This window comes from Amaranthus tricolor, chromosome 4 (genome assembly GCF_026212465.1).
Source record: "Amaranthus tricolor cultivar Red isolate AtriRed21 chromosome 4, ASM2621246v1, whole genome shotgun sequence".
NCBI lineage: Eukaryota > Viridiplantae > Streptophyta > Magnoliopsida > Caryophyllales > Amaranthaceae > Amaranthus > Amaranthus tricolor.
In genome coordinates, this window is record NC_080050.1 from 29462477 (window position 1) to 29481560 (window position 19084).

Consider the following 19084-nt stretch of genomic DNA (forward strand, 5'->3'; position numbering starts at 1 on the left):
CGCAAATGACAAGTGTATGTAAATGGGTATGTATATAAACTATATATGTATGTATATACGATGGATGGTTGGATATTTGGATGTATCATGTATGTATGTGTATGAGAGTGATTGACGAATCTAGTTTAGAGTCACACGCGGCCTCTAAGGTGAGAGGAAAATATCATCGCCACGTATGCAACAAAATTAGCGCAGAGACCCGAAAAAGATCTCCTTCCTTCCCTTCCCTTCCCCTTCTTTCTCTCTCTTACCAAATCTCTTTCTCTCTCCAAAAAAAATCTCATTCTGCAACCCACTTTGTCTACTGAGATAGATCAAGATTCCCCCATAAACCACTAAAATGACTGCTTCAGATATTTTTTTCCTTCTTGAGCAGGTACTTTTTTTCTCCCTATTTTCTCTTAGATATTTTCTTGATATGCTTTCATTAATTTTTCATTTTTTTTAAATCATTGATTGGACCCTTTTTAATTTTTTTACCATTTAATGTCTATATATTGTTCTAAAAATTAATTATTAGCTTATAGTTAAATTTTTTTCTTAAAATAATTGTGGGTTTTTTTATTTTTTTTTTGCATTCTGTATATGTACATAGAAGTATTTTTTTGGATAGAATTTGTGGGGTTTTGATTTTTCCTTATGTTGAGTATAGATTTATTTAGTATTTTCCCATGTATTTTGCAGTGATTAAGCTGGGATTTGATTAATCTAATTATTCATTCATAGATTTTGTGGGGTTTTGGTTTTTCCTATGGATTTATCAAGTATTTTTCCATGTACTATGAAGTGATTAAGCTGGGATTTGAGTAATCTAACACTGTTTTTAATCATTCATTCATAGATTTTGTGGGGTTTTGGTTAAATAGTATTATATTTGGGTTTTTTTCTTGTATTATGCAGTGATTAAGCTTGGGATTTTGTACCATATAAGAATAGATTCTTGAATCTTGACTATAGAGTTTGATACTTGAAGAAAAGCAGAGAATTTTGAAGCTTATATTGGGTGTACTAAACTGTTGTTGAAAGAGTATTTACAACCTATAAAGAAGAAGTAAGTATATTTATTTTATAGAAGAACTGATTAATTGGAAGCTGACTTCATTGATCGATGCTCGGGATGCTGAATTATGAGATTCTAATCCTTGATTGGTAGCTTGGGCTTCAATTGAAGTTTGTGGTTGGGTTGAACAAGTATATTGTTTTTCACAGAGTAGAATTTAACATTTCTGTTCATGGAGCGTTCGTCTGAGAGGTGGATTGATGGCCTTCAGTTCTCCTCTTTATTTTGGCCAGCTCCACAAGAAGCACAGCAGAGGAAGGTAGCAATTATTATCTTTTTCCCGTTTTAATTCTTTTGATTTTGATTTTACATTTTTTATGTGTGCATTATATGATATATTTCCGGGCGTGGATCCTTCTCTTTTTTTGCTGTGTATGTTGTGTTTGTTAACATGGGTTTATAAAGATCTCTTGTGGAGATGGTTTACATTGTCTAGCTTGGAAAATGGGCATTTATGGTTACTAGTGAAATTTTGGACTGTTGAATCCAAACACAGCCCTGCTGACTGCTGAGTGCGTATGTGATCGGCTCCAACTTTTTAAGTTTTTCTCATTTGGGTGGTTGATTGATAATTGTCTGGGACTTTCTGCGGAAGTGGACTTGGAATTTATTGATTAAGTGCCTCGGAATAATCAAGGAGTTAAACGACATGGAAAAATCAACATAAAGCTTGCAGCCAGCATCGCCCCTCTTAATATGTGACACTTAGCATCAGGCAGGCCAAAAGTGAATGGGATGACTCATGAAATTAACAGAAAAACTGAAATTTACTATATTTGGAGTTGACCAAGATGAGTGGAAGTTGTGAGTCAGTAGATTGAGCTGTGACTTGGCAACAATTATAGCAAGACCATATTTAAGTTTCCACTCCTCCGCTGCTGCATTTTGGTGTAAATTTGAAGAATCTAAGTTGTTCACTTGGTGGCTTTGTGATGACATCTGCAATTTTACGGGGGTTGGCTGTGATAAAATATTCTCTTTTCTCCGGAGAACACTGATAATCAGCTTTTAGGTTGCACTATCATGAAATATGTGATATTTTTGCGATATGTTGGCATGTGTAAGTGTACGTCAATGTGCAATAACCAAGGACATGATACTTCTACAAGCCTTTTCAAGACTGATTTGATTGTGCGGAAAGCTACTAATAAATTCAGATTTGGAAACATTGGCTCTTGCTCTCTGCCTTTTCATGATGTTGGGAATTATCTATGGTGACTTGTATGCTTTTTTTTATACTTCCTATTCTGTATCATGAGATCCATGCAGATTGATTTCTTTAAGTCTTCATTTAAAGTGCCCTTAAAATTGTTGATTGAGAACAAGGTTCCTTCACAAGACACACAAGTTCACCAGAACTCTGGATAACATATGAGCTGTTTGTGTTTGGTTGTGATATGAGACTCTTCCGGAAAGCATCAGTAATGTTTACGTTTTTCTGACCCTCCTAAAACAGCAGATGATTAACTATGCAAAGGATACCAGGCTAACCGACAAGCTGTCTTCTAAGCCAAATTTGTAAAACCTTGCAAGATACCTAGACTTTGTTTCTTAGCTTGTTCGATTTTTTTCTAGTATTTCAGTCTTAACCTTAAGGGGATCCCTCATTCATCCAAGGTATCGAATACTACAAGTTCAGTCAAGAGTTTAGTTGACAGTTCAAATGTAAACTTTGAATAGTTCTGGTCAAGCTTTACAGTAAATCCTCTAATGCTAATGAGGATATTGGGTGTAATCTTGTTTTGGATAGGTTAGCCAAGGTGCTAAAGGTATGTCGATGATTGATCGCTTCTTTTTATTTGGTAGATTCCATAACCTTTCTATTTTGTAAACTTGGTCTAGTTGAGGTTTTCATTGGCCCCTTTTGGGAAGCTGCTACCGCACTTCATCTATACACCTACCCATGGCTCACAAAGAAAATCTGTTTAGCTGTTTATAATTTGTATCCAGCTTATGTATGAACCAGGACATATCTAAGAATTTTGGAAAGTCACGACAAAAAACACACAAAAACATTATAGTCAACTACATGAATCAATAAAGCAGTCCTAATGGTCGTTCTTATGAGTTATACTTTTCCATTCATTTTCGATTATCTACCATCTTAAGCTGTACTTTTAGATTTTTAAAATCTTTTTCACTCTTTCCCTTTAGGTCATCTTCGGTTTTCCTTATCCTTTAAAAATTCCAAATTTCTAACTTTTGATCTTTTTACGAGTTAGAAACACTGTTGTTAATTGTTTCATATGCTGAAACCTTATAAAACCATCTATTTCATCATATCTTAACGTCTTGTGATTATGAACCATAATAGCAAACGATTATGATCACAACAACTTGTGGTCAAAACTTGGTAAGAATAAAGATGCTTGAACCTTTTTCTAGGCACATTTGGACGAATGGGGACTTACCTCTTTGCCTATATATATCGACATATGTTCTATATAGTAACTAAGTCAAGCTAAGCTAAAGGCATGAGCTTCCATATGTGTGATCTCTCAAGCCTCAAGTCTCTTCCATACTTATATTCAGTGTCTTGTATTTCTCTCTTTCTCCACATATCTTCCTAACTCATATTTATTATATCCCTTGATGTAATATCTTCTTGTATTGAGATTGAGCTAGTAACATTATACTAGCCTAGAAAGGGGATGTAGCCTAGTTGGTGAACTTCACTAAATTTGCTATAATCGTTTTTATTTATTTCATGCTAAGTGTTTAGTTCATGACATATACCTTCAATTTATAGTTTATGATATGATTTTGGGCCGTGATCCTAGCTTCTGCTACTTGTTATGTTCGTAACAATTGATATCAAGAGCAAGAGGTTTGGTTGAGCTTATTGTGGTATTCTTTGATGTTTTTGAGTTGTGTTCAACATGCCACAATAAACTATGAAGCTAGAATTTATGAATTTTAGAAATTTTTTTTGGGGGCAATTTAAGATAAAAACAAGGTTGATTGGTGTTTGAAAGTACCTTGAAGGTGAAAAGCAAAATCAAAGTAGGAAGAAGTAGTCCGAAAATATTATCTACCAATGACTTTTGTTTCTCAAAGGAGGTTTTGAGAAAAGGTTGTATGTGTCTCTATGAGAAGAGATTGGATGTGATTTTTGATGTTGTTGGAATCACTTTTTATGGCTAAAGAGTGTCTCCAATTATGTTTACTCTTCAAGAGTGTGTTGTTGTTCATCCCCATTCATGAGATGGTAAGAATTTTGAAATTCATCTTGATTTTTCACATTCCGAAGTTATGAGTTTGTTTTCTACAAGGTTTTATTTTAGGAGGAGACTTTTTGATTATACTCTTGCGTTGTTTTTCGGCATCCTCTTATAAGTTTTGATTAAGATATAATTCCTTGCTATTTGGTTGCTATGTTTTGTATATTGAGTTTTTTTTGCTAAGCTTTGATTTGAAGGGTTTATTTTTCGTTACTGTTACATAATTTCTTTAATTGGTGTTTAGAAACGGTGTTCTTGTAAGAAGTAAAACTAATGGAATAATGTCTTATTAGGGAAAATTTTGACAAGAGTCATGACTTGGGTAATTATTTGTTAAGGGTCATAATTTAATGTTTGATTACAAGTCTAGGAATAGTTATGCTAAGCTAGTTATGTTTTTGGGTTAGGCATGAGAATTATGCTTTTGTTAATCATGTTTATAATTTTGATGAAATTGGGTACTCTCAAGGGTAGTTATAATTTCACTTAAGAGTCATTCATGTTCTTAAACTTGAAGTAACATAATTTTTTTGGTATTTTTTTTGATTGAAGATGATTTATAATACATTGGTGAGGCTAGAGTTATGAAGGTGGTGACTGTTCCATAATCGATTGTGCATGGAATCGTTGTTGTTTTAATATTTTGTTTGGCATGCTCAAATTTTCGATGTTCATGTTCTCTTTCACAACTTCATCCATATGTTTGTTTGATGAAATCAAAATTTGACGCAATTTTGATATTTAAGAAAATTTTGATTTTTTTTGTCCAATTTCCAATCAACAAGCTCACTAGATGATCTTGGTTGATTTTGCAAGACTTAGCAAGTCTTTTAGTCCATGCTCCATTTTGGTCCTTGTAGGAAATTCGTGTGCATACTGCATATATCTCTTTAGTTACTCTGGCTAAGTGATTAGGGTGTTGTTGGGTTTGTTTGTTAATTGAAGGTTTTGTTTTTGAAATTGACTTGGGTGGACTAAAGTCAAAGCAAAGACTGTTGACAAATATGACTTCAGTAACATATTGGACTTATAGTTGTTATGGAATCTTAGTCATAGGTGATTTCACATGAATTTGTATGGTGCAGGGATTTTTTTTGGATTAGGCCATTTAATTGATTACTTGACACATGCTTTATGGTCACGCTCTTTGAACATGGATCATTTGGTGTTGAGCATTAGAATTTGTTGAAGCTTGAGAAGGGTGCCCAAGGCCTTGATAAAGTGTAGTTAAGCCTTGGTAGGCACAAAGATGCTTGAACCTTTGTCTTGTTGCATTTGGACTTTTGGAACGATAGGGATTAAATCATGCACATTGGACTTACCATCTTGCTTATATATATGGACATATGTTGTATGTTGTAATTAAGCCAAGCCAAGCCAAGCCAAGCCAGGCTTGAGTTTCTATGTATGTAATCTCTCTAGACTATTCCATAGTCATATTCTAAATCTCGTATTTATCTCTCTTCTTATCTTCCTAATTCATATTTATCATCTCCCTTAATGTAATACCTTCTTGTATTGAGATTAAGCTAGTAGTTTTATTATGCTTTAAACACAAAATACAAAACACTAGCCTAGGAAGAAGACGTAACCAAGTTGGTGAATCTTATTAAATTGGGTATTATTGTTTGCCCTTTTTTCTCTTGCACATTTGCTAATTGCCTAGTTCATGGCTTACACCCTTCAAGGCATAACTTTCAACATGATTTTGGGTCTGGCTCCTAGTTTGCGCTACTTGTTGGATTCTTAACACATATTCTCATTAACTGCTTTAAAGGATGATGTTATGGTAACTGCTTTTTCTTTTCTAAACCATGGAAAATACTTTTTAGAATATATTTATGGATCAAGAAAATAGGTTGTTCTTGTTATCCATATCAGATAGATGGTTGTAAGTTGTAGTAAAGCCTGTAAATTAAACTCATGCAAATTGTATGTAGAATAAAGGAGTAAAGGACACTGAAAAAAGTACTTATGAGGATATAATGTATTTGAAGAATATCCTTAACTTCTTGCCTTCGTTTCTTCTTTAGGGAGTTAAATCTGCATAATCTCTTTGCTGGGGTTTAGCCATACCATGTGATTGTCTTGTACGATTATATTTTTAATATTATTTTGGTCTCCATCTATTTACAAATTTTCCAATTATTAGTATGATATTGCTTCTAATGTTGTTTGTTCTTGGCTATATATGCTCTGCATTATTTCTTCGCTAACTAGCTTTGTGTAATTTTCTTCTTTGGTTTCATTTCTACGTGTGTGAGTTAAGTTTTTGAGGAGTAAGGATGTGTTTAGTTTGATCCTTCATGTTCTGCCAGCAAAGAGATCCAAGTAGCTTGTTGTAGTTAACTGTTTTTTCGTTCTTTATATTATATTCCATTATATTATTTACCTTACCATTAAGTGACTCCCACAGTCCCAATTAGGGTGCGGTTTGGGAGGGTTTGGATGTACACAACGTTACCCTTATTAATGATAAAACTAACAAAGATGTTGTTTCCGATTACTACAATAAATATGTATGTAATCTCTCTAGTCTCTTCTATAGTCATATTCTAAACTTTAATTGTTTCATTCTTGCTGATTACTTTGGTTGTTATTGTTTAATTGCAATGAACAATTAAATTATTTATCTATCGATATGTTTGATTCTCATAATCAAAGTATTAGGTCTGTCAACTTGATGAATTCCCTATTTCAAATCATCGCGGCTCTTTATTTTTTACGCATTTGTTTTCTATTTTCCTAATAGGCTCAAATTACGGCTTATGTTGAATACTTTGGACAATTTATATCAGAACAATTTCCTGAAGATATTGGCGAGGTAATAATTATTTATCTTTTTGTGTACCACAGTCTTTGTTACCCCTCTTTTTCTTGTACTTCTTTCATATGACTGTTCAACCAGTTTCTAACTAGTTTATCTAACCTTCTCTTTCTTTCCAGTTAATTCGGAACCGTTATCCGTCCATTGAAAAACGCCTTTTTGATGACGTCCTTGGTAAAAATCATGTTTGATACTTTTTAGTTGATTTAAATACAATTACATTGATTTTTCATTATTTATTTAACTGGAGAAGGGAATTGACGTATGGCTTTGTACAATATTCAGCTACATTTGTTCTCCACCATCCAGAGCATGGCCACACTGTTGTTCTTCCTATCATTTCTATCATTATCGATGGCACACTAGTATATGATAAGGATAGGCCTCCTTTTGCGTCTTTCATTTCTTTATTCTGTCCAAATGACGAGGTATGTATATCATACTCTGATGAACTTTCTTGCATGTTTTTTTTCTACAGTGCTATATGTAATGCTTTTAGCCGCCTAACTATTAAATTTTTAAGTTCCATAGATTGCAAGGTATGATGTTATATTTGTCACATTGTCGATGTGATCTCTTAAGTCTAGCTGAAGAGGACATACATTGCTATCTGTTTTGCAGAACGAGTATTCTGAACAGTGGGCACTAGCATGTGGGGAGATTCTGCGAATATTGACTCACTATAATCGCCCAATCTACAAGGTTGAGCGCCAGAAAAGTTCAGAAGGCTGCACCAGCAGTAAAGATCATGCTTCTTGCAGCAATGGTTCAAGTGTCGAATCATCTCATGGCTCTTCTGGGCAAAGTGAACGAAGACCTTCAAGGCCTTTGTCCCCTTGGATCACTGACATATTGCTTGCAGCACCTCTTGGTATCAAAAGTGATTACTTTCGATGGTACGTGATTCATTAGAGTAATTCACCAATCTAGTTACTCAATCTCTGAATTTCTGTGGTGGTATGGAGTTTTTGCAAATTTTTGGATGTGGATGCTTTGATTTGATGCGTCTTGTAGCGTAAAAGTACCTATACTTTGAGTGTTGTACAAAGTCCAAACTATAATATACCAGAATAAAAAGTACAAACTATAATATACATTTGATCCCTACTTTATGTCCCTTCTATATTCTAATATGGTTGTGCGTTTTCTGCTAGTAAGAATTGAAGCTGGTGGAAACTGGTGGTTGCTAGGGTTCTAAGTGTTTGCGGTTAAGGTTTCATAGCATAGTGTAAAACAAGGCCATATTGCGTCGCATCACCCACATTGTAAAAGTTTTCAAAACAAACGATCAAATATTTCTCGTGTTGTAAAGGTGTTAAAAAGCCGTGTTTTGGGCCATATCAAGGGATATATTATGATTCAACCGATTTTTGGGCATTGCGTTAATCGCATCACTCCATCACCGTTCCGTTATCGCAATCGGGAACATTTTTACACTATGTTTCATGGTGGAGAAATGTTAAAGTGTTTAAACGAGAGAAGGGGTTAATCTTAGTGTTGGGAACAGTGTAGATGTGCACCGGAATTGTTGGCGTATAGTGCACCTCCTAATGGCTATGGTAGGGATGGGAAGAGTAGAGTGCAAAAGGGCTCAACTGTAGAGTTATGGTTGTGGTAGTGGTGGTGCTTTGAGCATGAGAAGGAAAAGAAAGCCTTAAAGTCATAATATAGATATAATGACGATACGAAAGGTCGTAGGTTGTGCTTGACAGTTTTGGAAAGGGTATGTCTACAATTAACAATTAGCAGCCTGAGAAGTTGGGTTGGGTTTAGGTTGTGTATAAATGGGTTAGTTCAGTAATATAGGTTGGAAATCAGGACCTTAACCTACTTTTCACATATTAGGTCGACTTGATTTGACCCATTAAACCTGATATTTTTAATCGAGTGAAGACACTTAAAATATTCATTTCACCTATTTATTTTTTTATCAACCTGAAGCAATATTGATTTTTTTTAGTTAACAGACTTAGCAAATTATGAATCAGGTTTAGACTTAACAGATTGTAAATCAGAATTCACTCTTAGAAAATGTTCATGATCAAAACTAACAAATCAAAATTTAGACTTAGCAAATCAGAATTCACACTTGGCAGATGTTCATCATACAAATTAGCAAATCAAAATTTGAATCTTAGTTGACACCACAGGCATTTGGCAGATGTTCATCATACAAATTAGCAAATCAAAATTTGAATCTTAGTTGACACCACAGGTGAACACTAAAGAATTTCAATACGGGTTGACTCGACCTGAAATGGAACCATTTAATTAAACGATTAAAAAAGTTTTTTTTTTCAGGTTCAAAATTTTAACCTCAACCTTAACGAGGTAATTTTGGGTTTTGTTTTGGTTGAGTTAGTAGATAGGGTTTAGTTTTGCTAGGCCTAGGAATTAGGTTATTATTAGTTGTTTATAGTTTTTTATGAGACCACTTGACACCTATAGTTTGACTTATCGTTAATTCTACCAATTTATTTTGCCACTGAAATTTAGCTTCTAAGTAGTATAGTTTGTTCAGCTGTATGTAGGAAGTGCTAATTTTGGTGGGATGTTCCACTTTCCTTGGGGACCTTGGTAAGAAAGTTCTCTATTTTATGGGATCGAGAAGTAGTTTCTATGTTAGCTGTTCAAACCACTACAATCATCTACTTCTTTGGCCTTCTCATGTTTGAATTTATTAAGTAAACAAGGACTTATAAGAATTTCCGCTAGCAGCTTGTCGAATTGGCTGCACAATACATCAGGCATCCAACCTTTTTTGATAAATTAATGAAGTTGGCTTTATGAGTGGGTTTGCGACTAAATCTAACTTATACATTAGAAGTTCAATTGTTTCTCATGGGGGGTTCTTTTTTTTTTTTTGGGGGGGGGGGGGGGGTTGTGAAACTGTACCTGCTGAACTTTCTGCGTTTGATTTGCCTGCTATTGGGGGGTTGAAGAATATGATGGGAGTTGCATATCAAGGATGTAGGTGAAAAGGAGAATTGGGATTAGGGGTAAATGGTAGAGTGTGGCTAGGTATGGGGATTATGGAGTGCCAATTTTCTATCTCAGGTCTTTGCTGATACTGCCTGTCCCTTTTGTGTTCCTTTTCATTGCCTGAATTTCTATCATATTAATGATCCGTTAGACATGATTTGTATGTTTCTTGAGGTGTTAAAGGGTTATTTATACTTATCGTAAATGGATTTATGTGTAAATTCATCTATATATCACTTTTTGATGGTTCAACACTCTCTTACTAACAATTGCAGGTGCGGTGGAGTTATGGGAAGGTATGCCGCTGGAGAACTCAAGCCACCTATGATTGGTAAGAATATTTTTCATTAAAGGAGACATTGCTTTGAAGAGCTCTCGATTTGCTTTTCATAGCTGTATACATGTTGTGGTTTTTGTTTCTCTACTAATTTTATTTAATTAAACAAGTGGAAGTTTCCAAAATATGCAATGCACCTAACTGGTAGCTTGAGAATGATGTGGTAGCGGTGGAGCTTGTGTGAAAAATAAATTGTGTGATAATACTGTGTCTTGTTTATCAAGTTAAGGTACATGTATATTTGTCTAATTAATAACCCTCATCTTACCACATTGGTGTATTTCCAGGTCTTTGTGTAGGGCTCTATGTTATTGACTCTCTTTTAGTAGTTAAGTGTCTTGTTGGGTGCTAAAGTTTTAGGCATGTAGTAATATAGCAAATTACAACAGTGCCAAGGTATTTGAAGCATCTGCTTAGAGCAATTTCTTTCTGTTCTAGCTTTATTGTGCCTCACGTTATCTCGTTTGTGCTAAAGTTGTACTTCATTTACTCCTTACTCCAACTTAATTTCAATTCCCATGACTCCAATTCTTGTCTTTATTGTTCTAACTTAGCATTTACCCCCATCTCTAGTCTTATTTACCAAAAAAATGTCATTAGCAAACAACATGCACCAAGACATGTTTCCTTCTATCAATCGAGTTATCTCATTTAGGAGCTTAACAAAAAGAAAGGGGCTTAGGGCCGAGCCTAGATGAAGGTAATTGTGATTTATGATTGAAGTAATCTATTACCTTTTCACATGTCTTAATATTTGTCTTTATATCTTGATACATATCTTGTACTATATTAATATATTTCTTGGAAATACCCTCTTTATCATTGTCCACCAAAGTACTTCTCTTGGTAACTTGTCGTATACTTTTTCATGTCAATAAAAACCATGTTCAAGTCTTTTTTCTAGCCCTATCGTACTCTATTATTTGTCTCATAAGGTGAATTGCTTCTATTGTGGATCTCCCCGGCATCAATGTAACTGAATTTGAAATACACTTGGCGATGATATCTTTCTCCTTTAATGTTGCATTTGGTAACTACAGTTTCAAACACTAGATTTCTTATACGAAATTTTAAGTGATGTGTTCTAATTACAATCTGTTGTTTAGGAAAGAGTTTGATCTTAATTTCCAAAATTGAAAATTATAATTATCTTGATGAGTACTCACTCCGTCCCAAAGAATTAGGCTCATTTTTTCTTTTTGGTTCGTCCTACCGAATTTGCCTCATTTGTATTGTGGCCATGATCCATACTCTTTCTTTAATTCTCACCTACACATATAACCTACTTTTAATCTCATTTACACATTTCTATCATTTTCTCATAAAATATACCTTTTTACCACTTTTATTCAAATTTCTTGATTTTCACTTCATTAATACTTAGATCTATTTCTTTAAAAAAAAGGGAGTATTATTTAAGAGACTACTAAAACTAAGACTTTTAAAACTTCTATATAGATCCTATTTTTCTCCAAGCCTAATTGGAAGGTTACCGAGAGAAATTAAGATTTATATTACTAGTGACATTTTTGATAAAGATGACAAAACCAATATCACATATTTGTGGTGATCATAGAGGAAATAAAAAGAGAAAGTCACTCGAGAGAGAACCAATACAAAAAAGGTTCTCACATGCCTAGTTTTCTTTATTTATTTATTTCCAAATTCCAACTATACGGTTAGCTTAAATGTAAAACTCACACTTGCATTTAAGTGACTACACGTATGTGTGCGTGTGCATGTGCATGTGCATGTGCTTTAGTGCGGGTGTGTGCGTGTGTGTATAGATGTATATGTACAACTCACAGTTGACTTTAAGTGAGTGTGACTATGTGTTTGTGCATCTCCGTGTGCCTTTCTCTATCTCTACAGGTGTGAGCAGACTTGTGCATGCGTGCTTTCATATTTTATATTTTCATATAAGTGGAGAGGAAGTGTAGGTTAATCGATATTGTCAAGCAAAATGGCTAACAAGCCAGTTTAAGACAATGAAATATGACCAAGTATTACTCGGACTCTTCATTTTGCTTCACGTACCCGTGTCCGATCCTTGATCCTCGGACATTGGCATGGCACTTAAACACTTCATTTTAGGCATAGAATTGCATATCTTGACGTATCCGACACTTGGACACGTACTGGTATCCAACATCAGTACCCGAGTCCAAGTAACATAGCAGCTAAGTAATGACCTTTAACAAACAAGTGGAGAAAGGGGTCTTTAAATTGAATTACCCGGTATTGTCAAGCAGGAAGCTAACAGGCTAGTTTAATACTGTAATCTGAATCTTTCGTATTGTGAGCAAAATGCATATAAAACTGTTTCAATTATATTTAAAAGGGTAATTTCTATTTACCTCTGTACTGCAGCTTCTTCTCGGGGTAATGGAAAGCATCCTCAGTTGATGCCATCGACTCCTCGTTGGGCTGTTGCAAATGGTGCTGGTGTTATATTAAGTGTCTGTGACGAGGAAGTTACCCGCTATGAGACCGCTAGTTTAACGGCAGTTGCTGTTCCTGCCCTTCTGCTTCCTCCTCCAACGACAGCTTTGGACGAGCATTTAGTTGCTGGTTTACCTGCAATTGAACCATATGCTAGATTATTCCATCGGTAAATTTCTGGAACATAAACTCGGTTTGATTATTTTGATGTTATGTATTTTTATTAGTATTATCTATAATTTTTTTCTCGAGGAAGTTATTATGCTATAGCAACACCAAGTGCCACTCAGAGACTGTTGCTTGGACTTCTTGAAGCACCGCCATCGTGGGCTCCAGATGCACTTGATGCAGCCGTGCAACTTGTAGAACTTCTGCGGGCGGCTGAAGATTATGCAACTGGGATGAGAGTAAGATCACTTTTTATGCGTAAATTTTTTCCATGGGCCTCAATTGATTCACTTGCCATTAGATATACATTTTTTTGATTGTTCATTTAGAATGCAAACCTTTAGTTTTTCTTCGATGCTAAGGTATGCCTTAATTTTGTACAGTTGCCAAGAAACTGGATGCACCTTCATTTTCTAAGAGCAATTGGTATTGCAATGTCTATGAGAGAAGGTATCGCAGCAGATGCAGCGGCGGCATTGTTGTTCCGTATACTATCTCAGCCTGCCTTGCTTTTTCCGCCATTGAGACAAGTCGAGGGGGTTGACGTCCAGCACGAACCTTTAGGCGGCTATATTTCATGCTACAGAAAGCAGGTACAAATTTTCTGCTTATGCTGGGATTTTGGATTTTTTTGTGTGTGTGTGTGTGGGGGGGGGGGGGGAGGGGATTGGTGGTGAATAGGGGTGTTCAACGGGCTGGATAAGGACCGGGCCTAGCTTAAGTAAACTTAATATGAGCTTTAAATTGGCCGGGCGGGCTTGAAAAGCCCGGTCCGGCCCATTTTTAATACTTAAAATTATTGTAATCCCCATTTGTCAATTTATAATAATGAAATTGAAAAAATATTAATAATCTCCATTGACATTTCTATTTATAATATTTAAATTATCCATTAATTATGCTATTTACAAAGACCCTTTTTCGACCCTTATTGAGCCCTTTTATAGCCCGCTTCATTTTAATTATTGTAGAACCTGTTTTTCGCCCGGCCTGTTTTCAACCCGGTCCTTACAAAGCCCTACTAATAACGGGCCGGATAAGGGCTTAAAATGGGGGCCTAGTCACACCTCTGAAAAATGCTGTGATTTCATAACCGAAATATAAACTTTTTTAATCAGATAGAAATGCCGGCTGCCGAAGCTACTATTGAAGCTACTGCCCAGGGTATTGCATCAATGCTTTGTGCCCATGGTCCGGAGGTGGAATGGCGAATATGTACCATATGGGAAGCTGCTTATGGTCTGATACCGCTAAGTTCTTCAGCCGTTGATCTGCCTGAAATAATAGTTGCTACACCATTACAACCGCCTCTTTTATCATGGAACTTGTACATACCTCTCCTTAAAGTATTGGAGTACCTTCCTCGAGGAAGTCCATCCGAAGCATGTCTTACGAAAATATTTGTGGCCACTGTCGAAGCAGTTCTTCAAAGAACATTTCCATTCGAGTCTTCTTCGGAAGAAAATCGAAGATCAAGATACAATTCGGAAGCAGGCCCGGCATCCAAAAACCTTGCTGTGGCAGAGCTTCGCACCATGGTTCATTCATTGTTCTTGGAGTCATGTGCTACTGTAGAGCTCGCCTCACGATTGCTATTTGTCGTGTTAACTGTTTGTGTCAGTCATGAAGCCCACACAAACGGGAAAACTTCAAGGGTCGAGGATCACTATGCTGGAAGCTCTTCCAAATACTTGAGATCAAGTCAATCTAGTGCTTCAAGTTCGAAGGATTCGAAGAGACAAAGAGAATCGAAAAGTAAGAAAGTAAAAAAACAAGGTCCTGTTGTGACATTTGATTCTTACGTTCTAGCTGCTGTTTGTGCTCTAGCCTGTGAGCTTCAGCTTTTTCCTTTGGTTGTGAGTGTATCTAATCCTTCAAGTTCCAAAAATTCCGAGGAAATTGCAAAGCCCGTCAAATTAAATGGTTCATCTCATGATTTCAAGGATGGAATTGACTCTGCGATCCGTCATACTCGTAGAATTTTGGCAATTCTAGAAGCATTGTTTTCACTGAAACCATCAACCATCGGTACATCATGGGGCTACAGTTCTAATGAAATAGTTGCCGCTGCTATGGTTGCTGCCCATATTTCCGAACTTTTCAGGCGATCGAAGGCTTGCATGAATGCTCTTTCGGTTTTAATGCGGTGTAAATGGGATAACGAGATCCACAACCGGGCATCATCGTTGTACAACTTAATTGATATTCATAGCAAGACGGTTGCATCAATTGCCCACAAGGCAGAACCATTAGAGGCACATTTGTCTCATACTCCTGTGTGGAGGGACTCGACCGTTACCAACGGAAGGACGCCTAATGAATCTACAACCAATCTATGTTTTCTATCAGAAGTTCCGTCAGCGTTGTCATGTGATAATCCTTCCCGTTCGAAGAATTTACCGAACGGTGGGAAGTCTGTGTACTCAACTGGAGATGCTGTAAATACCGCGGGCAAAAGGGTTGCAAGCTTTCAGTTTGATGCATCCGATTTGGCTCAATTCCTCACAATGGACAGGCATATAGGATTTAATTGCAGTGTACAGATTTTCCTGCAATCAGTGCTTGAAGAGAAGCAAGAGCTATGCTTCTCGGTTGTTTCACTCCTTTGGCACAAGTTGATTGCGTCACCCGAAACACAACCTAGTGCAGAAAGTACGTCTGCGCAGCAAGGATGGAGACAGGTATCCATGCATACTTATATCCCCTAACATCTCATCCACTCTATTCTTTCATCGTCTAATGTTTTGTCTTATTCTCCCAATATAAATTGATATTACAACTAAAAAATGGGGTGCAATTTCTTAGGTACGGAGAAAGTAATGCTTATGTTTGTGATATGAATTTGCTCATGTTGGCTTGCGTTTGTTGATTCAACATTATTCAACAGAAATAATGTTACCTTTTTGTTATGCGATACTCCTTCCGTTCCTTTATGTTTGTCCACTATGAAATAAACTCATAAATTAACAAAATGGTTTTTTCTAGAGCAACTAAGGTATTATTATATTAAAAAAATACTACAAAATAATAAGAAAAAATTACTCAAACTTTTGTTAATTTCCCTACAATAATACCAACTTTTCATTAACCATGAATAATACCAACTTAAGGGTGTGTTTTCCTAGAAGAATACTAACTTTTGTTTAACCATTAATTTACCTTTGTTTTTTGTCAAACAACCTATAAACAAAAGTTAGTACTATTATTCTGAGTAAACATCCCCTTAGTTGGTATTATTCATGTTTAATCAAAAGTTGGTATTATTGTAGGGGAATCAGTGAAAGTTTGTATTTTATACGGTAATGTTTCCAAATAATAATGATAGTTTTGGAAATAGATAAAAATAAATTTTTATGTTTTAAAAAATCCATAATTACATTGATTAGCAATCATTAATACACAAAATATGAAAAATAAAACTTTCTAATTAGGATAATATTGTCCAAATAATTTCCAGAAATAAAAAGTATTCTAAAGCGGACAAAAGGGGGGCAAACATAAAAGAACGGAGGGAGTACTTCAGTAATATCAGCACATTAGGAATTACATATTGACATCTTTGTCATGTCTTTACGTTATTTATTTTTGAATCATCGTTACGTTATGTTTTATTCAGGTTGTTGATGCATTATGCAATGTTGTATCCGCATCACCGGCTAAAGCAGCTGCAGCAATTGTTCTTCAGGTCCAATTTTGTCCGTTCTTTAACTCCATTGCTATGACCCGTCTCTCTTTCTCAGAATAGCTTCCTAGAAAAACGAAGGAAATTCAGTGTCAAGTCTATAAAATTCAATCTTATATAATCCATACGCGTTTGTTTAGTCACATGCATTTTTTGATCAGGCGGAAAGGGAATTACAGCCTTGGATTGCCAAAGATGACGATCAAGGCCAGAAAATGTGGAAGGTTAACCAACGGATCGTAAAGCTAATGGTGGAATTGATGAGAAATTCTGATACCCCGGAGTCATTGGTCATACTGACAAGTGCTTCAGATCTTCTTCTACGTGCCACAGATGGAATGCTTGTTGATGGAGAAGCTTGCACCCTGCCTCAGTTGGAGGTAACATATTTTGTGAATTCCTTTCTAAGTCATCCTTGAAGCAATTTCATTTTCTCAGTGTTGTAAACCTGTTTGTAATCCAATGATTGTCTTGTCATACAATAACATAATTCAGAGTCCGGGCTTGATAAGGGCCCACTAAACTTCATATGGGCTTTAAATGGTCCTGGCTTTGAAAGCCCGGCCCTGACCAATCCAGCCCATTTTTATTACTAAAAAATATTTTAATCCGCATTTATCATTTATAACAATTAAACTATCATTTATAATAATTAAATTGAAAAAATATTGATAATTGGTCTTTATAATATTTGAATAATACATTAATTATGCTATTTACAAAGGCCCGTTTCGGAAACTTATTGAGCTCTTTATAGCACGCTTCATTTTAATTATACTAGAACCTGTTTTCGGCCTGACCCTTACAAAGCCATTCTAAAAACGGGCCAGATAGGGCTAAAAATGGGGGCCTGGCACGTTGAACACCCCTAATTCAGAGTAATCACAATAATAGTATATAACACGTATATAAATTAGCGAAATTATCTTAGGATATCTATCTCATAACGGATTCTATTGTCACCAGAGCTAATGAACTTTGATGTTCTGTGTAACTTTTTGACAGCTGCTAGAGGCTACTGCCAGAGCAGTTCAAACTGTGCTGAAATGGGGCGAATCTGGATTAGCTGTTGCAGATGGCCTCTCTAATCTTTTGAAGGTATAAGTAGTACCTCAAGCAATCTCTGCCGTCATATACTTCTGCCATATTTTTTAGTCGCATATGTGGGACAAAAATGTCCGTCCCTTATTTCATGGGGCCAAAGATTCCTAGTTCTTTGGTTTTGAATTATAATGGGCTATATTAAAATGACTCATTAAATCACTTACACTTCTTATTTATGTGAAGTTGTAGATGTTTGCTACCAAGGGTCATTCAGATCAACCTCTTTGTTATCACTAACATGGGTATGGTTGCGTACATCCAACTCCCCGAGCCCACATAAATGGGAGCCATTTCATAACATTGGGATATATATGAGAGAAATGGTTGCTAGTTCGTGCTAATGGGTGTGATACGTGAAAGAATTGTAAGATTTTAGCGACCTTAGAGCCATATGCTCTTTTTTTCAAGTGGTCACAATCGATCGAAAATAGAGGTAGACCGGGGAAGAATTCTGAACAAATATTCTATTACCCTAACGCCATTAAGATCTCACTTGACATATATTGTTTCCTATTGTAATGCAGTGCCGTCTACCAGCTACAGTTACGTGCCTCTCTCATCCAAGTGCACATGTGCGTGCTCTAAGCACATCGGTTCTTCGAGATATACAGCAGAACGGATCAATAAAACTGAGTTTTAAACAGGAAAATAAAAGTGGAATCCATGGATCACCCTTCCAATACTTACATTTAGGCATCATCGACTGGCACGCAGATATTGAAAGATGTTTGACATGGGAAGCTCATAGTCGACTATCACGGGCAAAGACTATCGAGTATCTCGATATGGCAGCAAAGGAATTAGGGTGTACAATAACCGTCTGAGTCCGACTTCCTTTCCCGTTTTAATACATATTCTGAGATCACACCTAAGCTGTTATTGGTTCGTTCAAACCGAGGAAAATTAATCCAATCCTAACAGTCTTTAGGCAAAATGATTCCTAGGAGGTGAAAAATAGGTCCTTTAGCGCAGTAATGTAAAACCCAGTTGTATTTGTGACACAGGAAATGCCCAGTGATCACAAATAAGTAGGTAAGCATAGTCTCGAGAACCATTGCCTGCTCGTGCTTCTGCCTTGACACGCCCGGATTATTTGTCTGTATTTAGATGACATGTTTATGCAGGATAAAATACTAGAAAAAATGTATTCTTATGGTATTATTTCCTTCATCAGTGTTTATACTTCACCTCTTTGTAACATAATCATGCCTGTGAAAAGACAACAAATGGCAAGTACATGTATAAAAAACAGTTCATATTA

At 35.9% G+C, this 19084-nt stretch overlaps 1 protein-coding gene across 1 annotated transcript; it reads left to right on the plus strand.

The window, feature by feature from the left end:
• Nucleotides 1-183: 183 nt before the first annotated feature.
• Nucleotides 184-19084, plus strand: LOC130810104 (protein GIGANTEA). The gene is made up of 16 exons (XM_057676053.1): nt 184-376; nt 901-1051; nt 1210-1319; nt 7034-7105; nt 7228-7282; nt 7394-7536; nt 7730-8004; nt 10366-10421; nt 12798-13038; nt 13126-13276; nt 13421-13630; nt 14156-15718; nt 16654-16722; nt 16881-17099; nt 17725-17817; nt 18348-19084. The coding sequence occupies exons 3-16, from the start codon at nt 1233-1235 to the stop codon at nt 18645-18647; spliced, it is 3534 nt and encodes a 1177-aa protein (XP_057532036.1). The 5' UTR covers nt 184-376; nt 901-1051; nt 1210-1232; the 3' UTR covers nt 18648-19084.